The sequence below is a fragment of the Labrus mixtus genome, chromosome 3, assembly GCF_963584025.1.
Source record: "Labrus mixtus chromosome 3, fLabMix1.1, whole genome shotgun sequence".
Lineage (NCBI taxonomy): Eukaryota > Metazoa > Chordata > Actinopteri > Labriformes > Labridae > Labrus > Labrus mixtus.
In genome coordinates, this window is record NC_083614.1 from 22254921 (window position 1) to 22278750 (window position 23830).

General features: G+C 39.6%; 1 protein-coding gene across 1 annotated transcript in view; it reads left to right on the forward strand.

The window, feature by feature from the left end:
• The first annotated feature begins 394 nt into the window (after nt 1-394).
• The window catches only part of nr5a2 (nuclear receptor subfamily 5, group A, member 2), a 64993-nt gene continuing 41557 nt past the window's right edge, over nt 395-23830 (forward strand). The window contains exons 1-4 of the mRNA XM_061033823.1: nt 395-1162; nt 4180-4298; nt 7632-7773; nt 15091-15803. Of these exons, the coding sequence (XP_060889806.1) occupies nt 1081-1162; nt 4180-4298; nt 7632-7773; nt 15091-15803 (1056 nt within the window). The 5' untranslated portion in view covers nt 395-1080. The remainder of the gene's footprint in view (nt 1163-4179; nt 4299-7631; nt 7774-15090; nt 15804-23830) is intronic.

Genomic DNA, 23830 nt, shown 5'->3' on the forward strand with positions numbered 1-23830 from the left:
ATCACATCTTGACTTTTTCATGCTCAAGGGAATTGTTGCTAGATCACATGAGTGATGAAGTCAAAGCTTAAATTGATAATTGGGGACATTAAAATAATCTAATAAAATCTATGTAGAAGAGTTTCTTCTAAAAACAAAATATGTAATAGACGTGTGTGTTCGCGCATGAGTGTATGTCTATGTGCTGCAACACGCTCCAATCTACATACCTCGCGTGCTGCCTTTGCTCACAGTGCGCTCGTGGAGAGTCTGCTCTCACACCCAGTTGCATCACCTCGCTTGATTTCCTTGTTCTCGCTCCGCTTATAAAAAAATCCATCATTAACGGGATTAAACAGCTGAGATTTTGGAGATAGGGAAGTGTAGAGTTTGAGGCAATATTTGCCGGTCTCTTCACCTGATTGGACCGGGGAGAGATGATGTCAGACGACCGCATGCGCCCCGGATTGGAGAGAGCGGAGTAAACAAAGCCGCGAGGAGAAGGAGGAGGAGAGGTCTCCACATCTCCAGACAGTCCGACCGACACATCGAATCTGACTTTACGCATAGGAGAGGGCGGCCCCGTCGGCACGTACTCGTCTGCTTAAGGCTGAAAGTAACACTGACAGTCCACCTTTAATGGGTCACGCGTTCAAAAAGACTGTTGGAAAAGCTAAAGGGAAAATTACCACTGTCTTTTAATCCAGACGCTGTGCAATCTTCTCGTTAAAGTGAGAGCGATTGTCTAACTCTGCGCGTAACTCCGCGAAAAGTTTTGAAGGAACCATTCGTCCGTTTTCTGCGCGATTAATCCGGTCCGTTAGCTCATAAATTTATGCGAAATTCAGTGAAGTTAACTCAAAAAGACACACACCGGCTATGCTACCCGTTCGTTTGGAGACAGCCTTAACCAGGCTGCATATTCAGAGCTTGGTCCGGTAATTGGAAATCAAACAGAGAGAAGGACAGAATAAATAAGCAATTAAGACCTAAACACACTGTCGGGACGTTTAGAGTTGTGCTTGTGGGAACGTCTGCCTGTCCCGCTCAGGTGTCCCACCGAGCGGTGCGGAGTCTCCAGCTCAGGCCGGCAGCGCTGACATGCTGCCCAAAGCCGAGACTGAATCCCTGGGACTCTCTCGATCGTATGGAGAACAAGGGCACATGCCAAGGAACATGCAAGGTAAGAGCTGTAGTTAATTTCCATCACTTACAACCTAAAACAGATTCATGTGGGGTCCACTCAGTAGTTGTACGGAGCGTTACAGGATTCAATACGACCTCTCTGTGCGCACCTGAATGTCACCAAAACTTTTGAGCTCACTTGCATACAAAGTATTTTTTGAAGACACTGCAGGCCAGTGACTGCTGAGTGTTTGTGGGCTTTTATTGGATGATCGGCACGTTCAATTAAAAGACATGTGAAGGTCATCATAGATATCATGATTAGAGAATGTGTTTCTTTTATTGTCGTTTATTCTCTAGGCCTACATGAAATAAATATATGAAAGTATGGTGCAAGTATGGAGCAAGGAAAAACACTTTCCTTGCTCTTTGCCGGTGATCAAACAATAATTGTCCAGCTGTCACTTGCGGGAGCTTGCGGAAGCCTTGTGCGTTAAGATCAAGGATATCTGTGCAATAATTTATATCCAAGATTGGTTAAAAATGTGTCTCTATAAAGAGCAATCGAGTCAAAAAAAAAAAAAAAAAAACTTCAGATCATGATTTAGGAAATTTCATCTGATTGACATCGAATCATTAAACTTTTGTCAAAGAAGCTATATAATTCCGCTTGGATTTTTAAATTATTGTTTTACAAAAAAAAAATGCTCATTATGTAGCTAAATAATCCAAATATAATATGGTATGCTTATCAGATTGCTGTTGATCATTTACTAAAATCTTAGCTCAGAACACGAATGCACATTAAAAGTAAGGCTCCAGTACTTTTTGGAAAGGGTACAAAGTACTGTTTGTAAAATGCTCATCCAGGTTAACTTATTTTATTACAGTTTTATTTTATATAAACGCTTGTTCTGTTGTTTTAATGCACGTATAATGTTAAATAATTAGAGGAAAACAGATTTTTATTTTTTTATTTTGTGACAATAAAGAGTTTAAAAATGTTTAGTTTGAAATTGGGGGAAAAAAGAATTGGGCATACTTGCGGCAAACATTCAAATATTTTCTCTTGGTGTGTTTCATGAAAGTGCTCCTGAAACGCCGTCTATTTAAAGATGGACTGACTCGTCTGCCCTCATTCCCCTGCTGGCATTTCCCAGCGATATACACGGACAATCAATTAGCCCGCTCGTGGTTTATGAGCCGCTGATAACATACTATACTCACAAGACAAGGAGTGGCTGCTTAGAGAGCCCCTATCTACTTTTTTTTACGCAGGGCTAAAAAAAAAAAAAGGTAGCTCAACCTCAAAGGTGATTTTTTTTTTAAATCATCAGCTTTCCTCACACATTTTTTTTTCTTTTTTTTTTTTCTTTTTTTATGGCGAGATGGCATGAGCCAGCAGTTGAGGGTCTGACCTGTGTGTGTCTGCACCTTGTAAAGCAATGTAACCTGCACACTCTGAATGCACATAGCTCCGTTTTGCAGGAGGGTTCTATTCACCATATTCAACTCTGTAACCATGTCTTTTCATGAAAAAAAATAAAAAAAATAAAATACATATATGTACAGAGTCTTGTGACGAAATGGTTTCTTAATATGTCAGTCCCACCCGTGGTTAACAAAATGATACAAAGAACAACAGTATAGAGATTGTACAATGTTAAAGGAGTAATCAGGGTTATTTCATGAAAAATTTCGGTAGCCTATGTTCTTTCGCTGGGACTATTTCCGAAAAGGAAGCTGCTACTTTTACTATTTACCAAGGCCTCATTCGCTGAAGCGATCATGTTGATTTCAATTGTTTCAATTTGTTTAAATTTGTGAAAATCTGGGTCTGACGTGCGTCATGAGAACAGGCCGTACAAATCCAATCATTAAATCACATTCAAGCAGAAAACATTGCACTAGGGAAAAAAAGGCAGCTCGGTGGAACTTGTTGCTTCAGCTGGAATACGCAGCGCGGCTCCCAGCAGGGCGACGCGTTAACAAACCAGAAATCATGTCTAATTAAACGGTCTGATGTGTGAGCAGATGAGTGGCTTCTGAAGTAGGGCAGCAACTTGTGCGTGAGGGCCTTCTGATGGCAAAATATTTCCACTTTTACAGCCACATGCACTGAGATTTTCCTGTTTGATCTTGGTTGTTTTTTATGATTAGTCCCATAAATGCTCTTGCAACTGTTGTAAATGTCAGCCTGACTGTTTGCTTTGCGCTGTCACACACACTCGTATCAAGACAAGTATGTCTAATGCACAGGGCGAAGGGGTGCAAACAACAGAGGGCAATAATATTTGAGCTGTTTTAAGTTAAGGGAATTGAAAAAAAAAAACATGACAATCTTGCAAAAATCCACGTTTGTTAAGAAAGTCTATATTTCCATGCAGTAATTGATTTTAAATGTTTTCCCTTGTCTTTCTTTGATATTGATTTAAATAATACCGGAATCTGCTTTAGGAACATAATTTCAAAATAGGCATATCATCGAGTTCTAAAATGGACTATTTGTTCCAGCGTATGCAGAAAATCACTTAAAATGTTGCGTTTACATAGTAACACACAAATAAAATAAAACAAATAAACTGGTCTGCAGCTTACATGTTTTTGCATGTTTTTTTTTTAGCTCGCCTGCAGAGATAAGGGCTTCTCTGTGTGTCTTCATTTGTCTGTGGGCGGTAACATTTTCTCCTCCAATCCTTAACTCTAATATCTCTTCATTTCCCCCAGCGAATTCATGACTTAGATGCATGCATATTTATGAGGCCCACTTTCATGCGCTTTCTTCCCTTATTTTAAATACATTTTGTCTCCTGTCTGCAGCGAATGTAGAAGAGAAGACGGCAACAAGGAGAAATAAATGGTCGCGTCCTTTCAACTCAGTCCAAAATCGACTTTGAATCGTCTCCACCTCCTCAAACTAAACCTCGACAAGTCAGTCATAACTTAGTACAAAATCTCACTCAGTTACGTCGCGCGAGGGGTTCCGCGTGGTTCACATTGATGGATGAAAGCGGGCTTTTGGAAAAGAGATTTCTAAGCGCTGAAAAAACACTCCTCTCTGTGTCCCATCTGCAGCTCCCCATTTCAAAATGATGGACTACTCATATGACGAAGACTTGGACGAGATGTGTCCCGTGTGCGGAGACAAGGTTTCAGGCTATCACTACGGACTGCTGACCTGCGAGAGCTGCAAGGTAAGTGTCCTGGAAAATAGGAGTGTCTGTTTTGTGCCCATTATGATTGCCCCATCTGTGTTGTTATCTGAAATAATTGCCAAACATTTCATCTTGTGGTGATGAGGTCCTAATTATTAGTAGTTGCCTAATTAGTGCTTTTATTTTGAAGTTCCTACAGAGCATCCAAGGCGGTCATATCAGATGTGAAGGCTAAATATTTATTGTTTTGTCATCACCTGTGTGCATACAGTGTATTTATAAGCAAAGCAGGACTAAGTTAATATGCCCACTTTTTAAAATACATTTAAAAATATTTCTGTAAATATTGCAGAAACAGCCACATTTTCATGATGCAATTTACACTACATACCATAAACAATAGTACGGCTCAAGTGTTTCTCTACATCATCTTTAACTTAATGCATCAGCCTCTCTTCCTCTACAGCGATGCATTTTTTGTAGTTCCGTTTTTGCAGGCTGTGTATTTAGCCGACATTCTTGTCCAGACTGATGTGCAACATGTGGAACGACACTGTAAAGATTTATTTTCCTTGCCATCAAAGTTTCAGGCAAATCGGAGGTGAAGAGGCCGAGGGTCAAATATTGTTGTGACAGTTGATCTAACAAAGTTTTCCTGTGGGTGTCAGAGGGATCTAAAGTGGAAAGCGTGCAAATTGCTTTTGTAGTTTTTTTGCCAACACCAAACACATGAGGTGTGGAAGCAAAGTGCATAATAATAGTGTCTGTGTGTGCACACGCCTGAATCCTCTTCTTTGGAAGTCATCACATGTTCATAAAGAGAACGGCAGCATTGTGTTTCAGCCATGTTAATAATGAGGACACGGCAAAGCAAACAGTTGCTGCCATTAGTGTGAGCTCTATCATCAACCTGTTTGTTCCTTTGTGCCTCTTTCCACTGCTCTCACTACTGAGTTAACAGGCAGAACTGGAGTTTTTTTTTTGTTCGCCCAGTAAAGCTGTCAGCACAAAATTAAGCTAAGACAAATGTCTCTTGTGTTAACACTATTCAGTGTAAAAATTGCAGCTTGCAGTATTGATGCCGCAGTGCACATTTCTTGCCTATGTGGTCATTATTCAAAGCAGATGTTATAGATTTGATCCCATATTATTGACCTTGAGATGCAAAGCACTTGCTTGAAGGGAGACGTCAGTGGCATCTCTGCTGTTTTCTGCCTCAGCACAGAGCTGCAACCACAAACACACTTCCCAGTTTAACAGAGACTCTCTGATGTGTTTGTGTGTGTGCATGCAGGAAGTAGATGAAGAGCTCTTTTATGAAGCGCTGCATATCCTTGTTGAAACATGAATAATATTGATTGATCACCTGGAGCTCATCATTGATTATCTCTAAAATGCATGCAATCTATTCAGTGAAAGTAGGATTGTCAGGGCGGAACTGATATATCAGTTTGTCGACGTTACAGGCTGATATTAGCATTAAATATCCGTTATCAGACAGGCAGAGTCATTTGTATCCACTGTAATGGCCACAGCTGTGCGAAAACCGAAGTCGTATTCTATTCTGAGTTTTCTATTCAAATGAAAAAAAAGGCAATTTAGTCTTGTTTTTTGTATAGCTACCAGGGCAAGATTAATATTTTCAAAATCTGAGACATATTTTTTAGCTGTGGTTGGGTTTGCAAGTTTCTGGGCTTAGAAACACATACATTAACTAACACACACACACACACACACACACACAAAGAGATGTGTACACAGACACACACAGGAAAATCACGTAAGCAAAGATTCTTTATCCCTCAGATAATCTCACCTCCTTTGCGTACATGCTCTATACTTACACACACACACAACCCTTTCCTCATCAACGCAGTGTTAGTTCATGGAAAGCGCCACATCGCATAAAGTAAACATGGTGCCACATCATACCTGTTGGAATAACAACAACAAGCTGGAACGGGCTTCATGGTTCCTATTACACACGGACAGCCTGAGAGACGGAGCACAAACACAGTTAAAAGATCAGAAACTTGTCGTTCTACTATACTGACTTTGATCAGAGGAATACTGCACAGTATACACATTCAATATATATATATGACATGTAGAAGTTAAAGGGAAATTAATATGAGCAAAGCTAGGTGAAATATTGGAACCGCTGGCCAGCAATGACATGCAGTAAATCTGAATCCTGTTGCTACTTTTCTCCTGAGAGGTCTTGGTATGGGACATTTAACCCTGCTTTTATGAATTGCTTAAAATTGTCTTTATAGCACATAATTTTAGATTAGTATTCATATTTTAGATAATATGTTGATATTTGACACTTTACAGTATGAATGATGAACTTTTTAGTTTTTATCGTATCAGAAAAAGACATTTCTGGGTTTAACACAGAAAATAAGTAAAGCGTTGACCTTTGATTGCTTGAAGTGAATGCTTTTCTGTGAATGTTGCCCGCTTAATCTCCAGACATGATATTGTGTGGTCTTTAAGGCACACTAGAACCGAGTTTGGTGCAGATATTTATAGCACAAGCTGTGCACTAAATGGAAAATTAGAGAGAGAGTTCCTTCTGAAGCATAGATTTTTTAACACTGAGAAGTCGATAATCAAAAACAGAGTGTGGTGGATTTTTTGGACATAAAAGGCAATGCAGATTGTCAATTAAATTTGGGTTCGGTGAGATATTGACAGCACGTTCTTTTTAATTTTTTTTTTTTTTTTAAAGAGCAGGTTTAAGGATTCTCCTCCTAGGTTATGGATCTAGAATACGTTAAAACCATCTTCCCCCTGGTTTGATTTTCCCTGCTGCTGCTTATCATTAATTCCACGTTGCAGGTATGAATCTCTATAATCCCGGAACTGTGAATTATGGATATAATTTATTGGATCTTTTGGGCTCCTGTGCTCATATTTTTCAATAATTAAGCGGGGAGCTGAAAAGATGCTTTCCTCGTAAAATCCAGAGTCTTTAAGGGGACTGAAAACATTGAGAAAAGTATTTTTGACAGAAAATAATTGATTTTAAATCTTTATCATTCAGTGAAAAGACGAAGCATATATGGGGAGAAGTTTAATGTACTACTTCTGGTGTAAGTAATACGTTTATGAATGATATCCTCAGTCAATGAGTTATACAAATTTGAAAAAAACTTTTTTTTAAAGACTGCAATTAGTTTCATTTGTCAAAGGTGTGTATTCATGTCTTGCTTTATATTTTTTTTTGTGTGTGGATGTGGGTGTGGGTGTGTGTGCGTGTATCCATTAAGCCTGTCCCCCTCCATCCACCTGGGAGTTTGAATGGGCCAATTACCATGGCAATGCAGGGGTCAAGCCGGTTGACGTCTTAATTGCTTCTCTCCATAGGGCTTCTTCAAGCGCACCGTCCAGAACAACAAGCGCTACACTTGTATCGAGAACCAGAGCTGCCAGATTGACAAAACCCAGAGGAAGCGCTGCCCATACTGTCGCTTCCAGAAGTGCCTCACCGTCGGCATGAAGCTAGAAGGTACGGCTATACATTCTTTTTTTACTGTTTAGGTGTTTGGCTTATGGCTGTCCCTTTTGCATCTATTTTTTTAAAATGTGTTTGCGTATCACACTAAGTTATGATGAGATGTAACAGAGGTGTTCAACAGAGGATGGTCAAAAGTGTGTGGCTGGCAAAGTCTGGGAATCTTCAAATTATAACAGGGCACTTTCTTTTGCAAAAAAAGGAGAAAGGCTCTTCATGTTAAAACAGTGAATCATACAGAGTTACTGTGATTTCAGACAGGACAGATGGCTGTTACTAGTTATGAATGTAGGACTGTCCAGTAAGCGGTGGTGGATTTAGTAATCAGACCTTTTACTTTTGTAAAGCAATTTTAAAACTTTTTTTTTTTTTAAACTCCATCACAAGTGGAAGTCCTGTACTGAAAATATCATGCCATTGAAAAACATTGACATAAAATGTTCTTTGTATGTTATATACTCTCATACATAAATATTTTGGTTATTATTACTGATGAACTCATGTGTTAGATACATTTGACATTTGTAGGTGCTTTTGTGTAGCTGACTTAAACTCTTTGTATGCTGGGTGGAAGTAACTTCTGTAGTAACTAAAACATGTTGGAGAAAAACATTACATTTGTATTATTCCTAACTGTGGAAGAGCAATAGGATAAGGCAGATAAAAAATGCAAATACTAAAAAAAGATGCAAGGGGTACAATATTTAAGTAAATTACTTAGTTACATCCCACCTTAGCTACTAACAAGGAGGCGTCCTGCCCTACAAACCATGATTTTAATTTTTTAATTTTTAGGGAAAGTATTGATCTTGTTCGAGTGCACATTAGGTTCTGTTTTTCTTTCTGTACTATTTCATGAATAGTTGACCACAGATTTAGTCTATTCTGGAGTTTAACATTAAATACAGCTTGCTAAAATGTGATCTAGAATTTGCTGTAAACATCTGTATAAGTTGAGAAGCAGACCTAGGCGGTGTTATTTCATTCTGCGAGCTGCATCATTTATTTTTCAAGATGATCATGTCTGTGCGCAATTACTGACGGTCAGGGAGGGGAAAAAATATGACACGCATCAGCTAAAACTGGAGGTTGACTGCTTCTGGACTTCAGCAGAGAGGTTTCTTCCAGAGTTTTAGCAAAAAATCAGAGCTTGTCTTATCCATTTGTTTAAATGTGAATATGGTTAATCATAGCACTTGAACTTTTTGGAGACGTGGAGTGAAAATAATACTTCCAAGTTCCATTCAGATTTAAAAAGTGTAATTCTAAACTGACATTTCCACCTTAAAAAAAGCTTCATACCTGCTCTGACATAATGATTGCCTGTATGAAAGGCGAAGATGATATTTATTTTAACATTTTAACAATGAACATCTCAGTAATATCTACTCATGAAAATGTAAACCCAGAACTTTGTCAAGTGAAACCTTTAATTTCTTCCACCACGTTGAAGTCCAGCAATGATTATTAGTATTTGAGACGGGGTCAGGGGGAGTTGGGGGGTATCCGGTAGCGACGCTGCACTTAAACTTGCCAGACAGGGTAATGGATAAAATATTAAACTTGGCGGCAGGGAGAGAATAGTAATGGTGATACGTTTGGCCGGTCGCTACGAAGCCTCTTTGTTTGATTTGAACGTGGCTCAGGAGCTTGTTCAAACACGGCTGTCTAGAAGTGACAGAAAAGTTCATCCAATGCTCAAAAATAATATTTAAAATCAATTCATTCTATACACATAATTTGGGACATTTATTCAGAAATCTCTCATTTCGGAATAAAGCAACCTGAAGGTTATCTTCAGCAAGCGTGAGATAGAGGATTTGAAAGTTAATACTGTAGTAGTCATTCATTTGCTCTCATTTTTGTACTATTTGCTGTCTTTTTGTGAGATAAGTTGTTGTTATTCATACAGTTTAAGTCTAATTTTATAACAGAATTGTAAGCACTTTTGTAATTTAATCCAAATTAAAATTCCCAAAGCTCCTGACATGCTGACACACAGTTGTGAAAAGTTCATGTGTAAAAGAAATAAGACCCTTGGAGGGTGAAAGTCGAGCAAAGACAGCCTAACTAAAATCTTTCCAGAGGCTTCCTCTCCCTCTACCTGCCATGTGCCGTGTAATTAATTGCTGTTAATTGTGAATGGCCGCTGGGCACAATGTCCCGGCCTGTCATTTTCCAGCTGACATGGAGGGGAGGGGGCTGGGTGTTTGACTAGTTTTGCTGGCGGTATAGCTTTCAGCTCGGGGGCACTATGGGCCCCGCAGCATTCTGTCAGGGGCCAGAGGCTGCGGTGGGCGACCCCTGTCACGACCAGTAAAGTCTTCCCGTACATAAAAAGCTGACACCCCTCAACACACACATGCAGCTCTTCCTGGTAAACACATACATTTATTCATGAGGAGCCCAAAAAGGTGGTCAGAGGGCCACAGGCGCGAGGGAGAAGCTGCCGCTTGATCTGAAAAGAAAAGTGTGTTTACAGTCGTGGTTTTAGAGGAAAAGGAGGTTTGGGGTCATGTGCTTAGTTATTGCAATCTTTTCATTTCATTACGTAGCAGCTTGCAGCAACATGTGCATTCAGGAAGTCTAGGAACTTTAAAGTGTGTTTAGTGAGACTATTGACTCTTTTCCTATCTTGTATTGTCCTGTGTACTTCCTGTTTATTAAATGTCTGCCAACCAATGGGATGCTGTTCGCTGTTTGAAATTTGATGTGACGCTGGTATCTGTAAAGATGTGTGTGTGTTTGGGTGTGCTTCTAATGTTTAGAGCGGAGAAAGGCAGAGTGACATAAACAGTGTTGTTACATGTGTATCTGCCCATCCCTACACAGTGAGATCACTTTGAGTGGTTGTTACTGAAAACAACACAAAAAGAAATTTAAACCAAAGTTGGCCATTGCATGGTGAAAGAAAACCCTTCATAGGGTTATCATAATCTGGAGTCAAGATGAATACATTCAATATGTGTTTTTTAAAATACTGCATATAACCTCGACCATTATGTTTAACCATCTGTGAGAGTGAAGAGCAACTGTCCCACTAATTATTGCCAAATTAATCTAAGTGATCAATAACCGAAAATGTTATTGGTTTATAAAATGTGTCATATTAGATATCTTGTTTTTTGTCATGAAATTATAAAAAGTGAATATTTTTTCCTTTTGGAAAATGCATTGACTTCATTCAATTTATATAATAAGCTATTTTTAGGGGCTGACAGCGCATTGTACCATAAACAACATTGAATGAAAGAAATATATTAATATAATATAATAAACACGCAGGTATAGCCTGCACATAGCAAGCTGTTTTATAAAGAAAAGCCTGCACTGTAACTTCTCAGTCAGTGTTGAGTCATTGAGAAAAATGATGAAGTCCACATCCAAATAAGGTTTAACCCACGAGCACATCGCTCACAAAAGCTGATGGACCATGCCGTACCCGAATAGCTCCCACTGGTATGATTTTCTTTTTATGCTCGCTAAGAGTTACCTTGCATTATATGCTTCAGTGAACTGCCTAATATTTCCCTCACTTATGAATCCCCTTAAAGCCCGGATGTAACAGGACGCAAAAACTGTATTTGAATATAACCTCAGAAAATTAGTTAATGACAGTCATATCATTAAAATGTTAGCAATAAATTATAATTTAACTCACTAACAGCAACTGCTAGATAAATCATAAATTAATTTTTATTGATTTTATAAATCAGGTATTAAATCTTCAATATAGCCCTTCAGCAAAAATTAGCGACACCACTTGACTGTTAGTATATTCCTCCCTGTAGCTCTATCCCTCTTCCTCCACTTTTTATTTCCTCCCTGTCTCCATCTTTCTCCCCCTGATTTGTCTTCCATCAGCCTCCCAGTACCTGCAGTAGAAGCCGGGGAGCTGTCCCATTACTTATGCATAGGTATCATAGGTATTCATGTGTGTGCATGGGATAGGGCGCATCCGGAGCAGGGGCCGGGGCCCCGACATGACAAACAGGGTGTCAGCAAGCCTCCGCGGGACCCATTAATATGCCGGCGGGCGACAGGGATCCTCACCTACGCACGCTTAATATTCCTGTATATTAAACAACCATAAATCAGAGGATATAAGCGCTGAGGGCTGTGAGTGTGTGTGTGTGTGTGTGTGTGTGTGTGTGTGTGTGAGTGAGTGTATGTGTGCATAGAAATTGTGTGTTTTCAGGTTGTGTATGTCTGTATGTGTTATAATATGTTTGAAATGTTGTGAACACAGGGTACTGGAGACTTTTGGGAAAGAGGAACAGGGTTTAGGTTGGGTCAGTTTGTGGATTTATGGATGTATGTGTGCAAGAAACAGTAAGTCAGGGCAATTCAGAGTGGAAGACAGTGTCAGCCTGTTAGCCTTTCAGCCTGGTTTTAGCTCTCAAGCCTCACTGCTAACCCACAATAGCCCCCAGCTCATTGCCTATTCACATAACTTCTATTTAAACTAATTATTTTCATATATTCTCTTCATGTTTTTTATTAACTGATTACTTAGTTCACAATTTTTGTCTGAGCAGAACAACCAGTGATGTGTTTTTAACCCTCATGCATCATTATGGACATTCTTTTCCTTAGTGACTTAAGAGGGTAGTAAACTAAACTGATGCCTGAGGGTTAAACAATTCTTGACAATCAAGCAGAGTGTCCAGCACTTAAAATAACATTTTCTTTGATTTTCTGTTAAAATTGCATTTCTGTATCTGTCTGCCTTCTGTGTCTGTATCTGCAGCAGTGATGGCTGTCGCTTTCAGGGCAATTATTCAGTTTATGCCACAAACCACAAACATGAAACACTAAATACGTCACTCTCTTGGCACTACAGACAGACCTATGAGTTTAGGTCAATAACAAACCCCCGTTAGGACAAGTTATTCAGTAACTGCTGTGTTTATTAACCTATACAAAAAAAAATTGCAAGAAATTATTGATACTTTACAACCTCAAAATTGTAAAACTTTTCCTTTCATTTTTTCTGGATGAAATGGTTGTCTTCTAAAGTTACATGGTCATCCGATGACTTTGACAATTTAAGCTCAATGCTCCACATAGCCCCTTAAATAGCTCTCCTCCTCAGTCAAACACACACATGCACTTCCCTCCCCAAACCTCCCCCTCAAATATTAATGTATTTTACATGTATGCAAATCACCTTGTTTAATTAGAAACACTCTGTGTGTGCCTCTAAGTGTGTGTGTGTGTGTGTGTGTTTGGGTTTGTGTGTGTGAGTATGTTTGTGTGTGTGTGTGTGTGTGTGTGTGTGTGTGTGTGCGGTACACCCCCTCCAATCCTGATTTTCATGATATGATGTTAGTCCCTGGGTCCGAGGAGACAGGCGAGAAGGCAGTGAGGCCTAATTCTGTTTTCCCAGTAGGGTTTACTATTAGTTTCTCAGCTCGTTAATGACGCTGTTGTGCAGAAATCATTAATAGTTAAATTCGCTCTACAATAATGTATAATAGATACGTTTGACGGCTCCTTATTATTTTGATCAATTTTTCAATGCAAGTGATATTCTTGAGCCTTCTTAAGTGGGCACTGAAGTTGACTCCAAGCATGTTGGGTAATGATTGTGTGTGTATGAGAATGTCTGTGTGTGTATATCACTGTGTATAAATTACATACCATTTGAGTCATCTCCAAGGAGGTGATGCTTCTGGCCATCTCTCTTTGAGATAGGAACCCATGTGTGATGCACTCCATATTGGTCATTGTGATTTGTGTGTGTGTGTGTGTGTGTGTGTGTGTGTGTGTGTGTGTTTAGTTTAATATTATATCACAGTGAGTATGTGTGTTGAAGAGTGTATTTTCAGGTGTGTTCGTGTGTCTTTCCTCTTGGTTCCTCTTGCTCAGATCAGTGACAGACATTTTTGTGACGGAGGTCATTAAAATCACTCCCAAGGCAGTGAGTGATGTGTGTGTGTGTGTGTGTGTGTGTGTGTGTGTGTGTGTGTGTGTGTGTGTGTGTGTGTGTGTGTGTGTGTGTGTTATATATGTGTGCCTGCCCCTCCACACCCCAAAACTCAGACCCCCTATCCTGCCCTCTCTGTATCGTGACTATTATATATCACATTGGTATTTGTGTTTGAATGTTGCGTGGTCTCCCAGACGCTTGCTAGCTCGTTGCACGCTGGGCTTTTCGAGCCCAGTCAGAGTAAGAGGTAATTAAGTATGAATAATTAACACCAGTTACCCCCGACTGGGAGACAGCAGAGCAGCTTCCCCATGGCAGCAGCTGGCCAGATCACACACGGTCCTCATAGCCCTCCACTTTGTGCCCGGCTCGTTCATTAGAAATACCCACAGCACAGACTCGTTGTGATCCTCACCACAGGATCGTGCACAGAGAGGGGGAGACAGGGGGCATCAAGGGTATGTTTGGTCCATCTGAAACAAAAAATCTTATTGTCAGCCTGTGGAGCAGAAAATGTTTCTGTTAATGGACAGTGGCACTTTAAAGCTATTAGATATTGCAGAATCAAATTGCATTCATTAAAAAGGAAAACATCAATTTGGAAATGTAATTTACATTTTCTGAGTCTTTCCCAGTATCTAGTGTTTGAGCTGTGTGTTTCCTGAGTGGTAGACAGAGATAGCCAGCTGTACAATGATCATTCAGCAGAGCAGTTCATAGAAGTTTGCGTCTCTAGTCAATGAGTAACGACACTATCTCTAAGACCTGTGGGGTTTCGGAGTCAACAGGTAAATGTCAAGTGTAATCACCACAGGAATACTTTTGCCCTACATACAAGTTTCAAAACACAATGCTTATTCTATATACATGCTGGAAGCAATGCTGTAGTATTACTAAGATAAAGAGGATTGCATCTTGAGAAATCAGTCATCTGCTATTCTTGACAAAAGTGTTTATTTTTTTTAAGGTTAGTAAAACTGTTTATTTTTTTACATGTGGGGATTTTCATTGTAGATCAAAACTCTTCAAATAAATCAATAAGTTATCAATAACGTACTCTTCAGAATGGTTCATTTGATAGTGATGCCTCTGTATGAGCCGACAGACCATAAAAAAGAAAATCGCCTATTTGTATATAATTATTTTTTATCACTGTTATCAAATTTAAGATTAGGCAGATGAATTTATTGCATGCTGGCAGAAAGATGCTCTGCATCCTATTTCGCTTAGCAGTGAGTATAATTTTAGGCAGCTAAAATAAAGCAGAACGAGATTTTCAAAAATGAGCACTGTCAAGACTGTGCAACATGTAAGAGTTTTTGTAACATTTCCTCTTCTTTTCTTGTCTCCTTTGTTATCCCTCATTGTCTGTCTTTCAGCTGTGCGGGCAGACCGCATGCGTGGCGGTCGTAACAAGTTTGGCCCGATGTACAAACGCGACCGGGCCCTGAAGCAGCAGAAGAAGGCGCTGATCCGCGCTAATGGCCTGAAGATCGAGGCCATGACTCAGGTGATGCAAGCCGTGCCCACCGACCTAACCATCTCCTCAGCCATCCAGAACATCCACTCGGCAGCCTCCAAGGGCCTTCCACTGAGCCACCATGCAGGCCACCACACCAGTCACCACCACCACCACCATCACCATCATCACCCCACCGCACTGCCCCCCACAGACTACGACCGCAGCCCCTTTGTCACCTCCCCAGTAAGCATGGCGATGCCCCCACACGCTGGCAGCCTGCAGGGCTACCAGGCGGCCTACGGACACTTCCAAGGTACGCGCACCATCAAATCCGAGTACCCAGACCCATACACCAGCTCGCCAGAGTCCATCATGGGCTACGCCTATGTTGATGCCTACCAGTCAGGCTCCCCGCCCAGCTTCCCTCACCTCATCGTAGAGCTGCTTAAGTGTGAGCCAGACGAGCCGCAGGTGCAGGCCAAGATCCTGGCCTACCTGCAGCAGGAGCAGGCCAGCCGAGGCAAACACGAGAAACTCAACACCTTCGGCCTCATGTGCAAGATGGCAGACCAGACACTCTTCTCCATCGTGGAGTGGGCACGCAGCAGCATCTTCTTCCGAGAGCTCAAGGTAGGTTTGCATGAACAGCGTATTTTGAAAACCAGTTTCACATACATATGCTCAATGGTAATATTTCCAGGGACCATATTAAACTCACAGAGAAACTGTTGGTGGTGTATTATAAAAGCCAAGAAAGTCCACTTGCGGTCACGGTAGATCGGCAAATCAACACAAGGCGTAAACCAATCCCATTAGTCTTTCTTTAACTCTAACCAAAGGCTTTTATGCGTAAACTGACCAAAGATATATGTATGAACATAACAACATGTTAGATAAGAAGCAAACAGTTAGTACCATGTTATTCTGCATTATATGACACATTTAACTTGTGAATCTTGATAGCGTTGGTGTTTGAAAAACGTTGAATTTTATTAGTGAATTGAGGGAAAGGTTTTTGTTTTTCAAAATCTAGTGTTCACGATTTTGGCCATTAATCATATTGATTCTATCAGCAGTTACTCTTTGAGCCTTTAATAAATTATCCTGCATTTTGTTTCAATGCCAAGTCTTTCACTATGCTGTCATCCATAATTGACAGTACTTTACTCAGTTCACGAACATCATCTGCTCAATCCTTTATCTTCAACAGGCCTTTAATCTTCCTCTTTTTATGCACTGGCTCAACATTAATACAGAGTACACAGGGCTGTCTACTCGTAGCTGCCACTGCTGTCTGTCCCCCTGCCTGATCAATATGCAGCAGCCGCCCGTATTTACCCTGTGTATGACACATTTTGGCTATGAGTTGTGAAAACTTTGACTATGAGCTTCAGGCACTTTTCGTACTAACAGGGTCTTAGTGTGAGGGTTTTATGTGAACTGAATACAGCCCATCTCCCCTTGAAGTATTCTTCAGATCTAAGTGGGAACCCACTGTGTGATGATGTGAGTTAATGGCCATTAGCATACTAGTCAAACAAAATACAAAGTACGGACCCAAGCACACACAGGATAAAGTCACAATCATGCATGCAGGAACACATGTTTTGCTGAGGGGTGCTGCACACTACAAATGCACGCGCTATGAGCACTTGCTTACACACCTTCAACACCTTTCTAGTAGCTGTCTATTCCAGTGACAGCCTTAGTGACTGCACTGATCAAATTAAATATCTGATCTTCTTTAATATCTTTAAAATAAAGTTAACAATGCTAGTGACAACATACGACTCTTGAACGAGATCAGCATTTCCCCATTTATCTGCAAAGGCACAAACACAATGCATACAAAACAAAGTGTTCAAGTCTTTTCACAAACGCTGTACATTCGAACCAGACCGGTCAAGTCCACACACTTTTCACATACACGACTCATAACGTTTGAAAGCATTTTTTTATTGTTCTTACCCTTATTAACAACTACATCTGCTAAAAACTATTCATCAGTTACACAAAGAGTTTCTTTTTAAACAGAATGCGTTCTTTATGACTACAAAACCAGGCTGTTAAATGGTCAATTCACTGTTCACGATTGATGGATATTTGAACGATTAAATTATGCAACAATCATTTATAGCCCAAAGTAATTGCAACAATATATAAATATAGAAAATACCTAAATTATGGACTGACTTAATTAAATTGAAGATGCCTAAAGTGGCCTTGTATTCAAAGATTTGGTGTTAAAGGCATGATGTCCAACCTGTCAGGCATGCAGCAAACGCTGGCAGACATACTCAGCCACTTGACGCAGCGTCCTCTTTCTCGGTTTCTATTTTGTTTTCGTTTTGGGACTTTCAGAATACACAAAAAACCTTATATTCTCCTCTGTGACATTGCTTTGCTCCTACCACCAAATGTCTCACCAAGAAATTCTGACCCGCAGTCGACCCGTTGATTTTCCTTTTTAACAGTTGGAAAATTAAGATTGTTATAGTAATGTGAGATGGATATTCATTACAAGCATCTAAACTAGGTATAGAAAATATGCAGTCTTACAGAACATCAACATTTAGCCCGTTAAACAGTGTCCTTCTTGATTTTTTTGCACGGTTAATCCCAACTGACAAGAACAACCATTCACAAACGCCTCAGTGTATAAATTGTGATAATTCCTGCTCATTCATCATCGACCCGGAGGGAAATTTTCTGGATATGTGTGCGTGCTCACGGCTTTATTTTGCTCGGAATGAAGGTTAATGTTTGGAGCGACATGAAAGGTGTTTGATTAGACTGCCTTCACCTGTTTTTCCTCCCGTTGTCTGACTTCTTTTGTCTGTTTGTTTCAACACCTCATCGCCAAAGGCTCAGCTGCATATTCATGGGCCCCGGATTGTTGTAAAAAAAATATTCCTCCTAATATTTAATGTTATTGTGTTTTTTCAAAGGGGAAAATAACACATGAAATAAATGAAATATTAAAAATGGAGCCAATTACAGCACCGACAAGGGTCCTTGAAAAACACATGTTGACATTTAGCACGTGCTGTGTCCCCGCTATTGACATTTTCCAGATCTGTATTTGCATTAAACGCTGGTTCGCGCTACTTAGCACACACATACACACACTCACACACGCAGGCTTGAATAGGGTGTGGCCCAAGCTAATAATTGTGTGTGTTCGCCTATTAACTTTGAATGATCATTTTCGCTCCACGGTGAAGCCTCTACATTTCTCACACCCTCGTCCTAATTCAATTATCTCACACACTTGTGTTAGTTACTCCCTGATTTGCTGCTGAATGAACTGTCATTATGTTTGCCTAATGACTACCCACATTACTGGAGCTTAATAGTAATTGTACTGTGTGCCTGTTACAAAGGTAGAAAATGACCTGAGCATAATGCAGGAGAAAGCTTCTTCCTACATTGAGCTTTTCCCGTTACACACAGCCCATTGGCTTAGGAGCATCGGGGGCGTATTTCACTTAAGTGTGGGAGATAATTGAACCAAACCCCTCCTATGCCTTTTTTTTAAAGAGCCATCTAAAGCACAAGAGGGATTGAGAAATAATGTGCTAGCTGTGGCTCTGACAGAATTTCCTACACAATCTACAAACCTCTCTTGTTTCTCATAGCACAGCGATCTGGCCGAGCAAGGCTTAGTGATAGCAGTGATTAGGAGAATAATTAAGCAATACATTTTTATTATGAATATAGCGCCAAAATCACAAGAAGAGTCATTACAATGTCCATAAAAGGTACCCAACAGTAACTCATCCATGTTGAGCAAGCATTGGGAAACAGAGGCAGAAACCTTAAGCCGAACCAGACTTATTTAGTAGTAGTTACTTCGTGGCTTTGAGATCACAAAAAGTGAGAGGACGAGAGAAAAACAAACAGACAGAAAGACAGAGAGATGTAAAACAATAAAAGCAACAATAAACAGACTGAAAGTAGCAATGCCAAAAAGAATGGTAGAAAATGTGTAATACTAGCCATAAAAACTGTAATAATTACAAAACAATATAAGTTTGACTGATAACAATATATGTAGCTTTGCAATTCAAGCAGGTCCACAGCAGCAATAATAACTAAATAAGCTAAATTTGAGCTAACCAATCACACAGTATATGTTAATTGTCTGTTGCAATCCAAAACTGGTGAGGGCTTGTTTATACTGTGAGCTTGTTGGTGTCGATTTTGCAAGCCCTACAACAAATTACATAGGAATATACACCCATGACATAAAGACTGTATCTCTTTGCTTTTGTGTGTGTGTGTGTGTGTGTGTGTTCATAAAACACATATACGTCTCTTAAAAGGTGTACAAGCATTCCAATTCTGTTGAGCATGACAAACCAGTGATGGGAAATGTATTTCCACAGATGCTTAAAACAATGTATACACTTGTTTTACTTCAGGTGTGGGTCCCATTGTGTTAACTTATAACTGTAAGTGAAGTTATAGTGAATATGTAATATTTTTTAATCTGCCTGACCTCTGGTGCCTCCTGCGTATACAGATCTGATTCCAAGATGTGAGGTTGTGCATTGGACAAGAGAGACAGGAAGCAGAGTTGAATAAAAACTTTGTCACAGGATCAGTGTGGCGCTGTAGGAAGCTATAAATACACTTCATCTCACACACACAGACACACACACACATTACCACATTAAGACACAGACAGCGCGCACACATAACGCACAGCCCCTCTCACTATTATTAGCTCCGTAAGAACAAAAGAATTTCTCCGGTAATAGAGCCAAGCTGGGAGGGTGTGAGCGGGGCGTCTGCCAAAAAAAGTGTTTAAAGATTTAGTTTCCATAAGTTGGCCTCGGTCACGGGACTCATAAATATTTAGCCATTAGGAGAACCTTCTAAAGAGCTCTCCCCATTCTTCTCCAACGCCGCACACTGCCTCTCTCGTTCCCCCCCCCCCCTCGTCTTTCTGGGAATGATGCATGACGTGAGTTTATTTCTAACACCTTGGATCACAGAAGTTGGGGTGGGCCCTTACTGCCAACCTTTCCCAATTTTGATTGGTTTAACACATCGAAAAATAGGAAAAGCCAGGTCTTGTGCACTGGTTTTGAAATCACTAAGAAAGTGGATGAAGGAAAGTTGAGTCATGGCTGAGGTCATAGTAGTTATGGTTATTTAATAAAATGTAAGCAGGTTGAAGACATGTGCGTGTGTGGATATATATGTTATTATCAAGAAGTTGATGTCTACTTTATTTGCACTTTAGGCTTTTAATTAATCAATGACTGTGCTATAAATGATGTTACAGAAGTAGAATTAAGGCCATTTATATGATGTTTAGCCTGGATTGTTATTTATATTATTTATTATATATTGTTAATTTTTTTCCTCATCCATTATGTTAGTGGGTTTGTGTCTATTTTTGAACATATGGCGGTATCTGAGTGAGTTCTAAGGGGGGAGAAGCACATGTTTGTCTCTCAGTAGCACGGGGCTTCCACCCCCCTTCAACCCTTCCCCTCCCCTCATCTGTCCTGCAATGAACCCCTCCACCCGCCCCACTGCCAACCACCAACCCCGCAACTTTGGATGTCAAAGGACAAATCCACTTGAATAGACTTTTTAATGACATAGAATCTCGACTTTTTAGTATTGCCATTTGGTGGTTAAAAACAGATTCGATACTTTTTTTTTTTTTTTTTTGCAGCCAAATTGATGCTGTGTTTTGAAAGTATTTTTATCTTTAAGAAGGAATCTAGGGAAATGTTTGAATTCTCAGACTATGATGCAGTATGAAGTTTGGGACTACATTTCATAATTAAGATAGACAAATGCATTGAACACCACATATTCATTTTGAATAACAATTTACACCGGTTAAGCAACATTATTAATAAGTTTACATAACTTCTACTTTTGCTGACCTCTCAAACCAGTCAAATGGCATGCTGTCTTTTAACATGGAAATTCAAATTTGCATTACTTAAGTTGCATAAAAACAACAGCACAGTAAATACTGGCACATCTGATACACACAGAAAAGTACTAAGAGTACACGTACAATTAAATTGAATTAAACTGAATTTTCCCCTTATAGATAAAACGATAATAGATATGTGAGAGTTTGTTCTATACAATAGTAATTGTTTAATAACTAAATGATCAAAGCTTTTAATTAAAACAATGTCATGCTTTCTCAGTGAAATCTGGAAACACAGACTGTTTAAGAGCAGCTCTTCTAGTGTTCCTGTTTGTGCTGAATACGAGAGTGGACAACTGTTTGTCTGCCAGTGTTTGAATATGTGTGTTTACCACTGTGTATGTGTGTGTGTGTGTGTGTGTGTGTGCGTGTGTGTGGGGGTGACTCATACTGTCGCCTGCCCAATGCTACACTCTCCTCCATTGTTCCAGCCTCTGCAAACACAATAAGAGGGAGAATTTAGCAGGGCAAACGGGACTATTGATGATTCATGTGTTTATATCATACCTTCCCTAGTCGTACTCCCTTAACTACGACCAACGACCCCACACACAAACACCCTTTAATAAAAGGATGTGTGTACGGTGTTGGAACACTGTGCCCCTTTGTGTGCCATGTCAACACACAACAAACAGAGGTTGATGAAATATCGGAAGTGACCAGGTTTGGAAAGAGTTTTAAGTGATCTAATATTTTCTGGCTGCTACAGTTTAGCCTTATTACAGTAGAGTGAAGAAGTACAATTTCAGATATGAACATGCGTCATGAACATTCAGTGTGGTATGCTTTCCAAGAGTTATTTCTTTTTTCTTTTTTCTTTTCTTTTTTTAATCCTTTTATTCGTGACATAACAAAACAAACAGTGACACAAAGGACAAAACGGGGAGGACAATTTTACAGGCACACAGAGAGAAAAAAGAAATGAAAACAAAACAACAACAACAAAAAAAAAAACAATAAAAAAAACTGGGGGAATAGAGTAAAGTGTCCAAGAGTTATTTTTGATGGCGTCTTAATGTATCCCATTAAGTCTCACTGTTTCATGATATATACTAATCAGGTGGACATTCATTTCCCAGAATGCCTTTCAACAACTATAAGGAAAGAAAAGATCAGACATATATGCAATGAGCATGTAGATACCAAGTCAGTTCGTTTTTGCTACTTGATGCATCACTATACTAACAGCCAGTTAGTGTTTCTGGCTGTGAACTGTAAGATGGAAAGAAAAAGAAAAAGTTTTCAGTTGTCTTCTTTTAAGATAGTGACACCCAACCCTGCAGCCGCTTTTGTAGCAAAATATTATTTTGACGGACAGGGCAGGGGTATGTTTGGAAATATGTTTCACTGCAAGTTTGTAGTGTGTGCTAATTAATGAGGTCTGATAACTCTGAAAAGTCAGCCAACTGAATAAACCTTAAAGAAATCAAATCATTGTTGGCCTGCATTTGCATCCAAAAACGTGTAATACTCTGGAAACCAAACAATTTTAAATAATACAGAAACAGTGTTTGCAAGATTAGTCTTTGTTGCAATACACCAAAAAACTTTTTTTTTTCCACTTGGAGATTTTTAGGAATCTTTATTATTTTGTCTAAATCTTGACAGCTGTAAGACAACAGTGTGTGACTCAGATTTGCAGTAGTGATTCTTCATTAAATGCTAAAGATGACATGATGTTTGGAGTCTGTCTAAAGTAAAACAGACTGTAACTGTATCTACATACTTAGTCTGTCCACCTGATAAAAGCATAGTATGAAGTAAAACAGCCGTGACATTTTGAAATGTGGCTCCTCTGTTTATTTTAGGCGTCCTGGGACAGTTTTTTAGGGGGGTTCAGACAGGTTTCTGTGCTTCTCTGTCTCTTTCATTTTTTTTTCAGTTTTGTCTCTCTGTGTGTAGCAGGAATGGCAAAAGCAGAACTGAGAGCCATTAAGTTGAGGAGGAACTGTATTAGAAGTCTTGTTCCCTGGGAAAGCTCCCAGCTGAGACGGGGCGGCCATATTGGATAAACAGATGGCCGGGGAGAGGAAAGGACAGGCGAGGAGAAAAAGAGGTGAAACAAAGAGGGGAGATGAGAGAGGAGACGAGTAGAGGAGGAATGTAGAGAGAGCGGAGGAGAGGAAAGAACAGGAAATAACAATGAGGAAGAGGTAAGGGCGGAACATGTAAAAGGTGACATGATTAAGGAGAGGAGAAACAGATGAAAGCAGATAGAAAAAGAAAAACAGCAAAAGAGCTGGACAGAGGTGAGATTATGTATGTCAAACATAGACCAAGACAGCGATTATGTACTAGTGTTTTATCCTTGATCATATCAGGGTCAAAAATATTTAATCACAAAACTAACTCTTTGACTGAACACAGATTTAACTCTTAAACTGTGCTCACACCACGTTTGGAAAGACTTCTTCTCATGCTACCCCGTTTCTTTTATCTTCAGCTTTTGACTTTTCCATAACCAGCCAAGACAGAACGACACAGCTAATAAGAATAATCACTTTTTGGAACAAAAGTTTGATAGTTGTGCTAATGAGGAGGTTGACTATCAAATTTAAAATGATAAAGACATTGAGTCTAAATTCACAGTCAAACAGTGAGTTAAACTAAAGTGCATTTCCTATTTAAATTCAATAAAAGCAATTTCTTCATCAATAAGATCTTTTATTCATTACATACGTTTTTTAATGAA